The following is a 16,662-nucleotide window of genomic DNA, read 5'->3' as shown; positions in this document are numbered from 1 at the left end:
TAAAAAAAAAAAAACCAGTAAAGTTAGCCTAATTTTTTTGTATAATGTGAAAGATGATTTTACGCCGAGTAAATAGATACCTAACATGTCATGCTTTAAAATTGCGCACACTCGTAGAATGGCGACAAACTACAGTACTTAAAAATCTCCAGTGATGCTTTAAAATTTTTTAATGGTTACCGGTTTAGAGATACAAAGGAGGTCTAGTGCTGGAATTATTGCTTTCGCTCTAACGATCGCTACAATACCTCACATGTGTGGTTTGAACACTTTTTACATTTTTTCTTCTTATTTATTTTATTGTATTTTTTTTCTTTTACTTTGTACCTTTAAATGTATTTCGTTTTTTTATCATTTTTATTGCTGTCACAAGGATTGTAAATATCCCTTATGACAGTAATAGCCAATGACAGGTACTCTTTATGGATTGATCTGGGGTCTAAGACCACGAATCCCTCATTTGCACTTAAAAGCATTAAAAACACCTGGAATTAACTAAGAAACTAACTAAACTAAGCATGAAGTAACTATCCTTTTGGATAGTTACTGTATGTGCCCAAAGAATGAGGTCAGCTGACTACCTGAATATACTGAATGACCAGGTTATTCCATCAATGGGTTTTTTTCTTCCCTGATGGCACGGGCATATTCCAAGATGACAATGCCAGGATTCATTGGCTCAAATTGTTAAGGAGTGGTTCAGGGAGCATGACTGGAGAGGGCTTTGAGCAGTGGTCTGACTCTAAAATAAATATTGTGACATTGCAGAAGCTTATCGAAATTGGTGGCGACTTTTTTATACAGTATATATATGTATATATATATATATATATATATATATATACAGTTGATATATATATATATATATATATATATATATATATATATATATATATATATATATTTATTTATATATTCGATATATACATACATACAGACATGTACTATTTATTTTTATATACACTTACCATATAGGTTTCTTTATTTTTCCTAGGATGGATAGTCGCAGGTGGATGGACATGGATGGTTCTTGGGTGTACAGCACAAACCCCCGAAGGCAGCCAGACAGTCACCTGAGATATAGCACTTTACCTGGCAGACACAATGATGCATACAGAGGAGTCCCAGACATGCTCAGAAGGCCAGCAGATAGCAGAGGAAAATATGGCACCATCCCTGGCAGGTAAGTCTCATAAAAAGCTACTATAGGCTCAATTTACAAAAGTAACACACCAGAATAAGGCTACTGATTTTCCAAAAAGTGACAGCTATTTTCAGTTTAGTCAAATTAGATATATAAATGTAGGATGAGGGAGCAAGTGGAGAGGTCCTGTCTTAACCACTTCAATACCAATTTTCAGCTTTCAGCGCTGTTGCACTTTAAATGACTATTGCGCGGTAATGCAAAACTGTACCTATATGAAATGTATAATTTTTTTTTCCCCCACAAATAGAGCTTTCTTTTGGTGGTATTTAATCGCCATCGTTTAAACAACTTCTGTCAAAGGAAGAGGTTTGAACATTTTTCTCGATCACAGGCTGCAGTCACTGATCAGTGTATTCTGACAGCTGCAGGTGCCGCTGTCACAGTGTCCTAGTGGGAAGATTTTTCCATCCAACTTGTTTGTGTGGATAGAGAAACCTGTTTGTTGGTAAAAAAAAAATAAAAACCTACCAGTGTATGGCCAGCTTTACACTTAATGACATGAGTGTCACACTTAGATATATGCCCAACTCCATGTAGCACCCTTGTCTTAAACAGGGGCTACTGGTAATTTTAGCTGTGCTAGGTGGTTGGCTGATTTGTAGTGTTTATGATCATTTGGGTTTTCTCCTAAGCCTGGTTTAGCTGGGGTTCCTCCCTTTTGTCAGTAGGTGGCACTATTACCTTTGGCATTAGGATGGTTAGCTACAGTGAAACTGAGTTATGAATATGCATACTTTTCTCAGCCAATTAATACAAGTTTTTTCTAGCTGCTGAGCATGCTGGGTAATAGTATAAATATTTGGGGAGATCAAGTGATCAGGGTCCTTCCACCCAGACCTTGGTCTGGTGTGGATATGTGAGGAACAGCTGCTGCTGGGTAGGCCTAAAGTCTAAGGCCTAGCCATGTGCTCGAGGCTCTGCATGGGAGAACCTGCTTATGGACTAGAGCAGTGGTCCTCAACTCCGGTCCTCAGGGCCCACTAACAGGCCAGATTTTAAGTATTACCTTGGGGAGATGCAGACTAGAATACTGCAATCACTGAGCAGCAAATTATATCACCTGGAATGTATTTCAGTTATTTTGCTAACCTGGCCTGTTAGTGGGCCCTGAGGACCAGGGTTGAGGGCCACTGGACTAGAGCATCCTTTTTCTTTTTTACCTTTTCAACACAGAGGAACCCTTGAATTACATTTCTGGTCTCAGGGAACCCTTGCTAAAAATGGAAAATCTACATCTCATGACACATTAGTGACAGTCAGTGGGAAGAATGCTCCTTACTTTTGTCATCATTGGGAAGAATGACCCCCTTACAGATAGCTAAAAGGAACAATGGTGTCATTGGAAATTTATCTGAGAGGCAGAAATTGCCTATTGCTCAAGGAACCCCTAGCAACCTCAGGAGGAATCCTAGGGTTCCACAGACCCCTGGTTGAGTAACCCTGGACTAGAGGCATGAAGGAAAGGATGGATACCTGAGATGAAGTACCAGAAGTTGGGGGTCCATGGAGAGCCTGGGAAAGCATCAATACGGTATCGTCCAGAGGATTCCTGCTTCCTTTTTGTGAGCTCTTTTCAGTTGCTATATGAGATAGCTGTTGCTACATAAGTATAGATTGTTAATTACAACTTAAAGGCTCTTTTTCTGTACTGCTACCTTTCTACTTTTTGTTCTGAGCAATAAACTAATTTTTGTTCAAGCATAAATGTGACCCACCACGCCTAGCAACCTGCACCCTGAGGTGAATTGGCAGCATTCCCTGTCTCTGGGGGTCGCCACCATGCTTCTGGAGGTCAGGGGGGTGCTACACCCAGGAGGGATCTTCCTTCATTCTAGTTGCTGGGAGTTGTCATGAATTGGCCTTAAGAGCACGAAAGTCTGAAGTGAATGTGAAATTATTCCAGTAAAACCATTCCAGTTGTTTGCCTTTGTGATTTGATGGGGCTATGACATCTTCTCCATCATTTAATCTCATTTAGTTTGCTAAGCCATATGGTCAGTTTTATTATTCTTTATGAATATGACTCTCTGAGAGATTGGTCTACATTTAAAAGGCAAAATATGCCTAAGATCTAGTCATCTGAGACTTTGACTGAGTAGTCAGAACAGAACTTATGATGTTCCAATGCAGTGGGCTTAAAAAGGAAAATATGTAGGGCAAGGTCCAGAGGAGGAAAAACAGATGTATTTTATCCTCACAGAGGACTTACCTGTCCTTAGGTATCCTTAGCTATTAAACCGGGTAGGTGTCTGACGAATGCTTAAACAGAGTATCTGTAATTTGCAGTTTACTAAATAGGTGCACAGATTTAGACAATAATGCAAAAAAAATACAGTTTGGTAAAGAGCATGCATATACTACAGGTAGTGATTATGAAAGCTGCACAAACACAGCAATGATTCCTAGTCACGGTAGCATGTAGCTGCATAGTAAACTGTATTAACTGTAAGATCCATTAACAAAAAAAAAAGATCCATTAACAACAGCATCCCACTCAGGCATATCAAAGGTAGCCCTGGTAACACAAACAGCCAGAGGGATCCAAGGACAACAGTGCCATGTCATTATGTCACTATAACAGAATCACCACATATTTAAAGTGGCTGTATTCCCAGTGAAGCTATTATACCCAGGTGATACACAGAGAGGAAACAAATCCTCCTACATAGGTTGTACCTGTTTATCTGTGACTATTTCTTCTGTACAGCCATTCAAATTCCAGAATTTAAATAGCAATTCTGAATTTCACTTCCACTTCAAGCAGGGGGCGGGGAGCTGAAGTCACACTCTGCAGGCTCAATGAGAGCTGACTGGAGGAAAAGGACACACCCCCTTCACACAGCACACAGAAACATAGCTAAGGCTGTCAATCACAGGCTGTGTGCTGGAGCTCCCTCCCTGTCACTTTTTTACCTCTTGGTGTCAGGAAAACTTGACAGAAATGACTCATGCAGATAGCAGAGGAATGAGGCAAAATAGAGAAATTACACTTAGTCCTCTAGAATGAGACAGGTACACAGTAGAGAGGGATAGGCTTTGCAAAAACAAACAAAAACGTTCCAGCTAGCCTTCAACAAAACTAAGTTGATCCTGTCTGACAGTTCACGGGAAAAACAAGGGGTTTTGTTGCACATATTTGCAAAGATATGTGTAAACTTCAGTGGCCACGTCACAGCACCCCAGTTTACTGCAGTCCTAACTTTATAATTTTGAGAGTCATATATAGCAAACCAAATTGACCCTGTCTAGCAGTTCAGTTAAAAACAAGGGGTTTAGGTATATGCTTTGTTCTACACACTAAAGAGGGAAATGCTTTATTCAGATTTCATGGCAGAGGTTTACAACCACTTTTAACCACTTCCCCACTGGTCACTGTGCTGCTACTGCGGCACAGTGGCTCGTTATTATCGTCTGGCGACGTAGGTCTACGTCACCAGACATTCCCCTCTCTCGGTGGCACGCTTGCGCTGCCGGAGGCTCGCTCCCGCTGTTTTCAGTCACAGCGGGAGTCGGGCCAGGGGAGGAGCGGCGGCGATCGCCGCTGCTCTTCCCCGATCGGCGGGGAATCTAGTTTGGAGATCCGCCCGCTTGTGTAAACAGAGCTTGCGGATCTCCTCTGTGACAAGGAGTGACAGATTGCAGTGTTCAGCATAGCTGAACATGCGATCTGTCCTTATGTCCTCTCCAATAAAATTAACCCCTTCCCTGCCAGTGTAATTTTTACAATAACAGTGCATATATATAGCACTGATTACTGCAGTAATGTCACTGGTACCCCCAAAAGTGTCAAAAATGTCAGTCAAGGGTCCGATCTGTCCGCCGAAATGTCGCAGTCCCGCAAAAAAAACGAGTTAAAAAAAACCCACCAAAAATGACAGAAATCTTTCCCTTTGTTAGTAAACGCAATAACTTTTGCGCAAACCAATCAAAATATGCTTATTGTGATTTTTTTTTACGAAACATAGGTAGCAGAAAACAAATTGGCCAAAAATTTAAAAAAAATTTGATTTTTACATTTTTTTGGGGGGAATTTCATATAAAAAAATGTGAAAAATATTGTTATTTTTTCAAAATAAACGCTTTTTTTTGTATATAGCGCAAAAAGTAAAAATCACACAGGTGATCAAATACCACCAAAAGAAAGCTCTGTTTGTGGGGAAAAAAGGACGTAAATTTCGTTTGGGTACGGCGTCGCACGACCGCGCAATTGTCAGTTAAAGTCGCACAGCGCCGAATCGCAAAAAGTGGCCCAGACGTAAGACAGCAAAATCCTCCAGTGGTAAAGTGGTTAATGAAGTAGCAGACTTAAAAATATTGTATGATCCTGTTTTATGTATTTTATAAACCCATGTTTAAGCAGAAACCAGCTATAATATCAATATATTTTCAGATTGTGGGATGAAACCTGATTACCTAAAGATACACATGTGCAAACATGAACAGTAAAATACCGCCTTTGTTGAATTGATACCCAGGACACCAAGGCAGCTTTCATACCCCCTGCTGTACTGCCTCATGACATTTGTTTGTCTAAACTAATTTAACATTGCTTTGTCATTGTCACATCTTTTACCTATTACACTAAGCAATTAGGGAAAAGTGGAGCATAATGATTCTATGATTCTTAGTATACTGCTGTGGGCGAGTGTAGTTGTTTTATTGCTACTTTGTTCATATCATTTTAAATATGACTTTGCAAGGTTTAATTTGTTGGTGCCCTTTGAAGTAGAGATCAAAACTGAATGTGTTTCTTCCTGGGTGGAGGATTATTAGCTAAGCAGTCTGAAACTGCAGAACATGTACCACTATCCTATGAAATGAGACCAGCATCGGACCAGGTAAGAGTTCAATGGCTGACATATGTTCCATTTAACTGGTCCTGGTTGTGCTCTCTAAATCTGTGTAAAATAGACTTCTCTTTAACTTATTTGTTCTTTTAGGTCAGAACTATAAGTGTCCTGTCTTTTTATCCTAATTATTAACATCATTTTATTAAACAATTATTTTTCAAAGAGCACCATTGTTTCCTATCTTCCATTTTTTCATGACCTAGTTACTTTATTTTTTGGATACTATATATAGAATAGTTAAATGCTGTGCAATTTCAACTTAATATCCATTAACAAGAATTAACTGTATTTAAAAACATATTTTCTTAGTTGTACCTTACAAAATGATTCTGGAACCAATGGGTATATACAGTACTGCCACCTTTAGAAAAATTGCATACTTGCAAGCGAAGCTGTAAGGACAGCTCAGTACAATCCCTCCCACTTCCAACATGGCTCAGTTATTTGCTAGTGTCCTTGTGAGAATGGATATTTTCAATCTGCTCTGAGAGGAGCAAAAGCTTTTTCACATTTTTCAAGACTTCTTTTTCAATCTAGATTCTTTAGTTGCTGCAGAGCCACTGGAGCTTCTTTTGCAGCTTCTGGATTGGTTACTTCTTGGCTTTGTCCTGGGTGATTGTACCTGGACTCCACCGAGAAGAAGGTGTGAGTCCGGCCTGTAAGGTCACCTGCCAGGCACCTGATCCTGCCTTTGACAATCACCTAGGCACATGGTGAATTGCTTTGAGTTAGCCACTGGTTGCTCTACATGGGTCAGGATTGAAGTACACCCATCTGGTGATGCACAGTCCCTGAGGACTCTGTAGGGGGTCTGCCTGCCGTATGGTGAAGACTGCTAAATAGTTCCTAACACCCTGCCTATCTGCCTGGGGGGAGTCACAGGTTTAAGACAGCTGTGTTAAGGGTTCTTGCCATTTAAATGGGTTCCCAGGCATGCTAAATCAGTCCCCTAGGGACATAACGATGAAGCAGTTGCAGTGCATTTGGTTGCATAAAAACAACACAATTTTGTTAACTAGCTTTACCCTGGTTGCTTTCACTGAGCCGGTTTGAGACTTCTTCCTGGTCAGCCGGCTGCAAATTTGTGTGCCATTTTGAAAATTGTAGGCTCAGCCTCTCCTGCCTTTTCCTTGCCCACACATTGACAGTCTATCTATCCTCTGCAATATAACCCTAACCCTTTTTTAACCTGCAATGTTATTGTGTATATTGTTCAGTGTTCATTCACACCTATACCATGACAGAACATAGGTGCTAGAGGGGTGGCTCTGAATGTCCTGGTGGCTCATCTTTGGCTAACAGCTCTGTGGGACTTTGTAGTGCTTCTTCTAAGGGTCCTTTTGATGAAAGCCCAGACTGCTGCCCTCCTCAAGGGCCTCTTTAACCCCTTGGGGTGGCCCACTCCTCTTGTTTGTCCACGGAGGCATTTCTATTACTATGTCTGAATTAATGGACATAGACATGACATTTCGGCATTGATGGAGTTCTCAATCCACACAATCGTTTTTCCCCCCACAGCCTGTCTCTGATCCTCCTCTAGCAACAGCCGCTGTTTCATATTTGGATATGGAAGATGAGGATGGTGGTTTTTCTGGTTCTGTGGACTCTGCACATGAGGAGTGTCAGAATGCTGACAAATTTCCAAGGTTTAAAGACACCATTTCAGTCCTTTTGTACACTTGTCTGACTTAGCGCAACCTGCGTCAGTCTTGCTAGAACCTTCTCACAACCTTGTACAGTGACTGGCCTGAAAAGGTCTTCGCTGCTCCTAAGTGTACCCCTTTGCCCCAGAAAAAGAAGGCAAAAACTCAGGCTGCTAAATTCCTTGCTTTTGAAACATAAATTATTTTTCATTCTTTTAGGCTTTAGAGGCCAAGCCTAGAAAACAGTTACACCTTAAGCCCTGGACCTCTGAATACACCAGGTAGGATGGTTTACCATTCTGCTGCTCTGTTGCTGGCTTTAATGTCTTGATTGAGATTGATTTTTGGTTTTTGGGATAAGTTTTGGGCATCCTAGAAAGCTGACTTCTCGCAAAATGTACCATAGCAGTTGAAAAACACATTTCTCTGGTGAGAGACAAGAAAATGTCATCCTTGGAAGTTCTCTGATAAATCTTGTCTTTTTTTCAATCTGGTCCGGACCATTGTTTGGCCTTCAGTATCATCAAAGGTCAAATCTCGGTCTTGGTGGTTCTTTCTCAGAGTTTGCTTGCCTCTATAGTAAAGAATTTTCATACCGGGTGCCTTTTTTATTGATCTCAACTAGGTTCTGTGGGCTCTTCAGTGACTGCCCTTTAAATCTATTAAGGATATTCCTGTATCTATCCTTACCGGCAATATTGCTTTACTTTTTTCCATACCTTCTGTGAGGTAAGTTTCTGAATTGGCAGCCTTAACTTGTAAATAACCCTTTCCTTTGCTACACAAGGACAAGGTTGTTTTGAGGTTTTGGACCTCTTTTCTTCCCAAGGTGGCTTTTTTCCTTTACTTTAACTAGAACATTGCACTACTATATCTCTGTCCTGCTCCTAAACAGCTTAAAGTGGAGTTCCGGCCTTTAAAGTTTGCAACTTTAGTGATTCCTGGAGTGCTCGCTATGCTGATCAACAATTGGGCATTTTCAATTTCTTTCGGGGGGCCCTTACCTTATTTTCAGGGCATTTTTGATTGTACTTCCTCCTTCTCCCTCCTCTGTGGCCACGGCCACCGACATCACTTCCGCCTTTGCATTGCATCCTGGGAGCTCTTTGTCATCACTCCCAGGAGGCTGGAATCAGGAAGAACTACCAGAACACTCCCTGGAATCAGGAAGAAGGACACAGCAGATTACACTGCGGCTTCAGAGGCCCACATCCAAGATGGCCGCGCCCAGACAACGTTTTTAAAAGTAATATTTTGACTAAAATCCAATACTGTACACCTTGTAAGTATGAGAATAGCGGTTCTGGTTCTGTAAAGGGCGATGGATTAGTATTATAGGGGTATTTTTAGTTAAAAATGGTATTTGAGGCCGGAACTCCGCTTTAAAGAGATTTCCCTCCATTGTTTGATTTTCATGGTGTTTGAGTTTATATCTTAAGCTACAGCTCCCTTTTGCCAATCCAACTATGTTTTGGCATTCCTAAAGGTCCTGATAGTGGACAGCCTGCTTTTTATTTTACTTAAGGTAAGTGGATTAAACAGCTCATTCAAAGCTGATGGACCCAAGGGCGATGTCCCCTCTTTCCAATTCAGTTAGTGCTTCATGGGCTTTTCAACATCAGACATCTGTTTCTCAGATTTGCAAGGCTGTCATCTGGTCTTCGGCTCACATGTACGTTAAGTTTTACCAGGTGGATGTCCATGCCTCAGTTGATGCCGGCTTTAGTTGTAAGATTCTTCAGGCAGGTTCCTTTGGGTCACCCTTTTTAACCTGTTGATTGTTATCTTGTGTTCCCATTGGCCTTTCATTTGCTGTTGTCCACCCCTCCGCTGAACTGGATTTGGACGTCGCAATGTATTGGAATATTTTCTTGTGTTCCATAATGTAGGACTAAGAAAATTGTTTTTTTTTTCTTTCCTTGGAGTACATTTTGGGATGCAGATCCCTCCCCTCTGTTGTTATGGTCCATTGCTATCATCGCTTGCTACTAATATGAGGCACGCTGGGAGTCGGAGGAGTTCTACTAGGCTGTCTTTATAGCTTTCCTTGCCAGCACACAGTACTCCTGAAGATGGCAGACTGACCTATTGATTCCAGAATCATCTTGTAATGTATGACTAAGAAAATGTGTTTTTTGATGCAGTTATTTCCTGTAAATGGACATTAAAATAAAATGGTTTAGCATTGAGCTATGCTATACTGTATATCTAAAAAATAATAGTAACTAGGTCATGAAAAAAATGGAAATAGCAAAGATGAAATAATGGTGCTCTTTGAAAATTAAATTTGGTTAAACAAAGAAATATCTGAACTAAAACTAAGTATGTTTGCAGTATTTTAAAATACTGTCCTTTGTCCTGTAATGCATTGCAAGAAAGGATTTTACAGGTAAAACAAAAATCCCATTTTATAATACAAATTCACTTCTGTTCCAGTCCACCCATAAGGCCCTCTCTACATTTACACATTTTAGGTGCTTTGCTGACTGCAACTATGGTGCTGTTTTCAGCAAATATAGAGGTCAATGGTATTGCATGTAAAGCACTCTAAATCTCACATATGTACTGCACTTGTAACGTTGTGGCTAGAACTTGAAAACTATTATGGGTAAATTGAATCCATTACCTTTGTTGCTTTTCCATTTGACATTTTGATTCCATTCCATTGTTAGGCTTTTACTAATTAATATTAGTAAAGTTTTGAAGTGTGTTAGCCAACAATTAGTTAAGAATGTTTGTAGTTTAAAATATAGCTTTTTTGGCTAACTCAATTTATTAAAGATATACGCTTCCAAAACCCTTTAGATTCCTTCTGTAGGATTTATACAGTTCACAAGCAGCAGGGTGACTTTTTTCTGTTACATAGCTATGAAACGCAATGTACTGCCAAATTACGCATTTAGAAGAAATCCACAAACACATTTCATCATAATAAAACCTTTACATGTGGCCTAAAGATACCCTACATGAAAACCGAATAAAATTGGTTACATTTATCAGAACTGTTCTGAAACATGTGTTGGTTGCTAGGTTTGGAAATTATTCTTACTCCTACAGCAGTAAGACCCATTTCCTGTGACTAGAGCTCAAGTGCTCAGTTATATAGTAGTTCAGAAAGGTATCTCTGTCCATATAGTACACAATCAGCAATTAACAGAAATTGGAAGGCTACAAATACTGTATAATAATTTCAATTCACTATGTGCAACATGAGGTGTTCCAAATAATGCATAGACATCACATATACAATTTGTTAAAAAGACCCCCTCCCTCAAAAAAAAAAAGTAATAAATCCTATTTTCTGTAAACAGAATAAATATTAACTGATGTATTTATTTACATGCTTAGAAGTGTAGTTAATCATTGGAGTTTATAGATTTTTGTTTTTTTGTGGCTAGCATAGGGAAGGTTTTCGCTATCTGGGTACAGTTGAGGAGATTGACCTTACTTAATGTCCTGGCGACACAGTGAGAGGAAATTTCCCAAAGTGAGAGGAATTCCACACTCAGACAGTTGTCACTGGATCAGGTGTACCTATTCAAAGCTTTGCCTTTACCTCTTGTTCTGGTGACAGCTATAAAATTGTGTTTTTTCAATCACTTTCTGTCTGGAAGACAGTGGACACTAGTATAAACAGTGGGTCTAACCCTATTCAAAAAGGGAAAAAACACTAGAGGAAACAGAATGTAAAAAAGTAAAGAGACAGGGTAATTGAAGGCTTAGAACACAGTATATACTGTATTTTTGTATGTCCACTACAAAATGTGTTACTTATACATGATGTTAAGAAGTGCAAACCTCACTACATACATATCTCTTAAATGTTTTTACAGGCATACTAACAAAGGGCCAGTAAAAGATCACTTGCCATTCAGACAATGGTCACCATCCAGACTGCAACAGACTGCAGTGTTGCAAGATTCTACAAACTGGGAGCCATTCCTTTCATTGGGAACTAGAGGGGCCTCAGTGGGGCGATTAGAACCAAATGCTGATTCCAGAATAAGAGAGAGATCTTGGTATGACTGGGAAATACCTCCAAGAAACACTTTAGATCGTGAAAGAAGACGACACAAATTGCCAAGAGATTTAGAAATGGGGAATCTTTCCCCTGCAAATAAAGACAAGCACAAAGGGAAGCTTATGAAAGTAGATTCTGTCTATGGAGAATGGCAACCGGAATATAAGCTGCAGAATAAGATGAAAGCACCAAAACCAGATGAATGGGAACCTTTACCTTACCCACCAAGGGCACTGCAAAATCAGATGTTATCACAAAAAAATAAGCTGGATCAGCCTCCGCCAGAAAAAACAACATCACTAGTCATTCCCACTGAAGCTGCAACTCAAGAGAAGAAAAGCTGGTGGTCCAAACTTGTAAAGCACTCCAAATCCATAGCAAGTGATGTGGTCAATATGGAGACCCCACTAGAGACTCCAAAAGAGAGAGCTAATATGGCCCACAATGACCAAAGTTACTTAGTTAATTATGGAGTCCACAAACTGGATGGATTAAAGGAAAATGTACCTCAAATAAGGAAGAGAAAAGGACCTCCACCGTATGTTCCACCACCTTCTTATAATTACCCTCATCGCACCTTCCCTATCAGCAAAAACAACCCTATTAACATTCAGGGACCTAACCAGAAGGTAACCAGTAATTCAGTTCTGCTAAATGAAAAAGAGGACTTCCAAGAAAGTAGAAAAAAATTACCAAGGTATAGTGTAGATCAATGTAAAGCTCCCAAAATAAATTTGCTACACACCAATGTGAGAGAGAACAGAGGAGTGGAAGAGAGGAAACTTAAATGTAACCCCACGTATCATAGTGTTATGCAGGACCGAAAACTTCCAAGAGCTTATAACACATGGACAGGATCTACTTCTGATGACTATCTTGATCATATATATGAAGTTGTGGAAGGGAGAAGTTCTCCAATTTCCAGTATACCTACTAGTCAGAAAACATATAGTGATCTAGGCTTACACACAGATGAAATGATCTATGGAACAGTTGCCATTCCTTTACAAAGAAATCCATCTCAGCAACACACATTACCAAGGGTAACTGGCAAAGGTACCCATGACAGGCCTGAAGCAACCAAGGGCAAGAATACTACATCATGTAGTAATAGGCAAATTCCACAGTTTGATGATCGTCCTCCAATTCCACTGCATGGAGTAAAACTGCCACGAGAGTTAGGTTTCAGCTATACAAGTGGAATATTTCAGCCTGTTGATCAAATGTCAAGAGGAAAATACACAAACTTTAACGAGCTTGAAAATCATGAACCAGATGATAATTGGAGAAGACCATTAAGAGTTATATCTAGTAAAGAATCAAAGCTGAGAGTTCATTCTAATGCTACGCCATATACAAGTAAGAATGGGTGGTATAGTCATACTCTTCCACTAAATAAAGACTACATGAAGACATATATGCAGGAGGACATAGCTTTTTCTAGTTCTAGAAGCAAAGGCACTTTTAAGCAAGATGCAATCTTACCTAAGTGGCGGGAACCTGGAAAAATAAGTACTTTGCCAAGCAGAGGACGTGATCACAGTCGCTGGAAGGGTGAAGATAAGCTGAAGCAAGAAATGAAACATAACCTTTTTCAGCCTTCAGTTTTACAGGGTAATAAGATGGGCAGAAGAAGAAATGCAACCAAGGAAGGCCTAGAAAAAAATCAGGCTCCAATTTCTAAAGAGAGTGATGGCTTTTTTGTCATTGATGCAACATGTGTGGTGGTCCGGGCAGAATATATTTTTCCACCAGTAATGGAGCAAGTTACATTTTTACATGATGAACCATCAAAAATAGAAGACCTTTCATGTAAAAAACATTTAGCAGTGCCTCTTAATAATGAAACAATACCTAATCCAATAGCTTGTTCAAAGACCTCTTCAAGTTCAACAACGAAAACCTTCTCAGAAAGGAGCCATTCTTACATTTACAATTTTAAGGAGTTGTCTACAGAAAGGGTGGTTCCAAGCATCACAGAAAGAGCTGTTCGTATCTTAGGTCTTTCTATTGGTGATATAGAATCCCTGAGTGAAACTCAAGATCACTGCCATGCAAACATGTCAGTTCCAAAGTCTAATAAAACATACAAAGATCCCAAGTCTCATGAAAAAGAATATAACTTACAGGGAGGAAACTGTTTTACACAAAACAGAAATGATTATAAACTTAGGGATTGTAAAGGTCTCCCATGCATTCAAGAGGCAGCAGAATTATCTGGTGATTATGATGTTCACATGACTATCCAAGAGTCAGAGGATACAAATGCTCTTGTAAATCTTGATGACTTGAGATCAAAAGCAAATGTGCCATTTTCCAAAACAGAATGCAGAGAGGGCACAAAAAGCACCAGTGAATCATCTACGGTAGAAAGCTATATTTCAGAATTTCAACCAAAAGCACCTGGAGCAAATCATATTAATGTACAAGAACCACAAGTGCTTACAAAGACCTCCTCCATGATAGAATTAGACATCTGCCTTCCAAAAGAGAATATCTTAGACATGAGCTCAACCACTGTTCCTGATCATATGACTCTTGAAATAACCATAACTGAGCAGTACCAGGATGTTTTGGAACCCATGCTTACCGAAGAAACCTGTATATCGTCAGAAGAAATTTTGGAAATGTGTGTTCCTGAAAGGCCAGAAGATACATGTATATTAGGCACTAATGACACACATCTTCTCTCTGAAGAGAATGCCATATCTGTGGTTCAAAATGATAGTGAAAAGAAAAAATTAGAGCCAAATTTAGAGCCTACACTAGAGAATGAGAGACAGAAATATCGAAATACATATGTCAGGGAAATTCTGCATTCTGCCAGCCCTGCTGTGTCAGATGAAATTGCTCATCCATCATCTCCACAGAGTAGGCAAAAGAATGAAGACAGCTACCAGATTTCTCAAAGACCTTCATTATTGCCACAAGTGAAGGCATATACTAGAAGACCTAATTACTATGCCAAAGACCTAAGGGAGGCAGTGTCACGAATCAGACGCCACACTGCCCCTGATTCTGACACAGATGAAGACATAGACCAATCAGTGCCTGAACTGACTAATCATGAGGAAGAGGTGCCAGATGAAAGTGTGACTACTGGTAGCTCAGACACATCAGACTCTGACGTAACGGTAATTATGTGTGAAGCTGAAAACCAAAGAGATTATGTTTTACAGTCTAATGACATTTCAGATACAGAAAATATGAATGAAGACGTGGCCATGGAAGTCTTAATGGATGCACCATCTGCATCTGCACCTGCAGCCTTTCAGAATAGGGAGATTGCAGCACAGTGTAACAAATCTCATGAACAGGAATCAGTCTTTGATCTGAATAGCTGCATCAAGGAGATACTTCAGGAACTGAGTAAAACAGAGCAAGAATTCTTCTCCAGCAATGAAGGCCAATGTAATGACTCTGCAACAGGTAATGTGCCCTTATTGATTACATACTCAAACAACAATAACTGCACCATCACTAATATGCACAATACTACTTATGCTGGCCATACACTATATGTAAAAAATCATTCAAACTCAGCCTTGAGAGCAAACAATAGTGCCATCATGTAATGACCGATAAATCGTTCAATAGACATAAATTAATCAATTTTTTTGTTTGTTTTTTTCACATATAACTAGTGCAAACAGTTTAAACAAGAAACACATTAACCTTTCAATTTATCGTTCGTTTGGCAGAAAATTCTCCAAACTTGTCCTTAGTATTTTCGGCTCAAAAACACCACAACCGATTACCAATTTGTGCCCATTAACTGGCCGAAAAGAGAACGAACTGTGCAAATAACCAAATTTCGGTAGATTTTTCGTATAGTGTATGGCCAGCATTACTTAGTAAACATTTAGATGTTAGAAGACTCATATAGATGTATTTATCATACAGAGTAGTTGGATAGATTGGACAGTGCAAGCAGGGGTGTTGCTAGGTAGGAAAAAGACCAGGGGCTTGAGCCCGAAGGTAAATTTGATCCCAAGACATCCCTTTCTGACATCAGAAGGGGGTGTGAAGATCAGCGCTAGGGATCTTTGCCCTGCGCTGGATTAAAGGTGAGTGTAACACCAATTAGAGCATTTTGATGGGGCAACACCTCCACACCTCTGGACCCCTTTACATTACACAGCCCCAACACACACCTATGGACCCCTTTTGCATTACACAGCCCCCCACACACACCTCTGGACCCCTTTACATTACATAGCCACCCCCCACACCTCTGGACCTCTTTGGCATTACGCAGCCCCCCCACACCTCTGGACCCCTTTTGCATTACACAGCCCCCACACCTCTAGACCCCTTTTGCATTACACAGCCCCCACACCTCTAGTCCCCTTTTGCATTACACAGCCCCCCAGACAAACCCCTCTGGACCCCTTTTGCATTACACAGTCCCCCCCAGAGTTGTACTGAATGCAAGGTTCAGGAATGCATTGTACAGGGTGCAAGGTTCAGGAGTGCATTGTACAGGGTGCAAGGTTCAGGATTACGTTTTACAGAGTACAAGGTTCAGGAGTGCGTTTTACAGGGTGCTAGGTTCAGGAGTGCATTGTTCAGGAGTGCGTTGTACAGAGTGCAAGGTTCAGGAGGGGGTTGTAAGGTTTAGGAGTGCATTGTAAAGGGTGTAATCTTCAGGAATACATCGTAAGGGGTGCAATGTTCAGGAATGCATTGTACAGGGTGCAAGGTTCAGTAATGCGTTGTACAGGGTGCAAGGTTCAGGAGTGTGTTGTACAGGGTGCAAGGTTCAGCAATGTGTTGTACAGAGTGCAAGGTTCAGGAATGCGTTTTACAGAGTGCAAGCTTCAGGAGTGCGTTATACAGATGCTAGGTTCAGAAGTGCATTGTACAGAGTGCAAGGTTCAGGAGTGCATTGTACGTGCATTGTACAGGGTGCCAGGTTCAGGAATTAGTTAAACTGCAAAT

At 40.3% G+C, this 16,662-nt stretch overlaps 1 protein-coding gene across 1 annotated transcript in view; it reads left to right on the top strand.

Moving 5' to 3' along the window:
• DDN (dendrin) overlaps nucleotides 1-16,662 on the top strand; it is a gene marked incomplete at its 3' end in the record, with an annotated part of 28,281 nt that overhangs the window by 438 nt on the left and 11,181 nt on the right. The window contains exons 2-3 of the mRNA XM_082248137.1: nucleotides 995-1,183; nucleotides 11,534-15,150. Coding sequence (XP_082104263.1) covers nucleotides 995-1,183; nucleotides 11,534-15,150 — 3,806 coding nt within the window. The remainder of the gene's footprint in view (nucleotides 1-994; nucleotides 1,184-11,533; nucleotides 15,151-16,662) is intronic.

Source organism: Pelophylax lessonae (genome assembly GCF_965119305.1).
Source record: "Pelophylax lessonae genome assembly, chromosome: 2".
NCBI lineage: Eukaryota > Metazoa > Chordata > Amphibia > Anura > Ranidae > Pelophylax > Pelophylax lessonae.
This window is presented reverse-complemented; position numbering and strand designations above follow the sequence as displayed.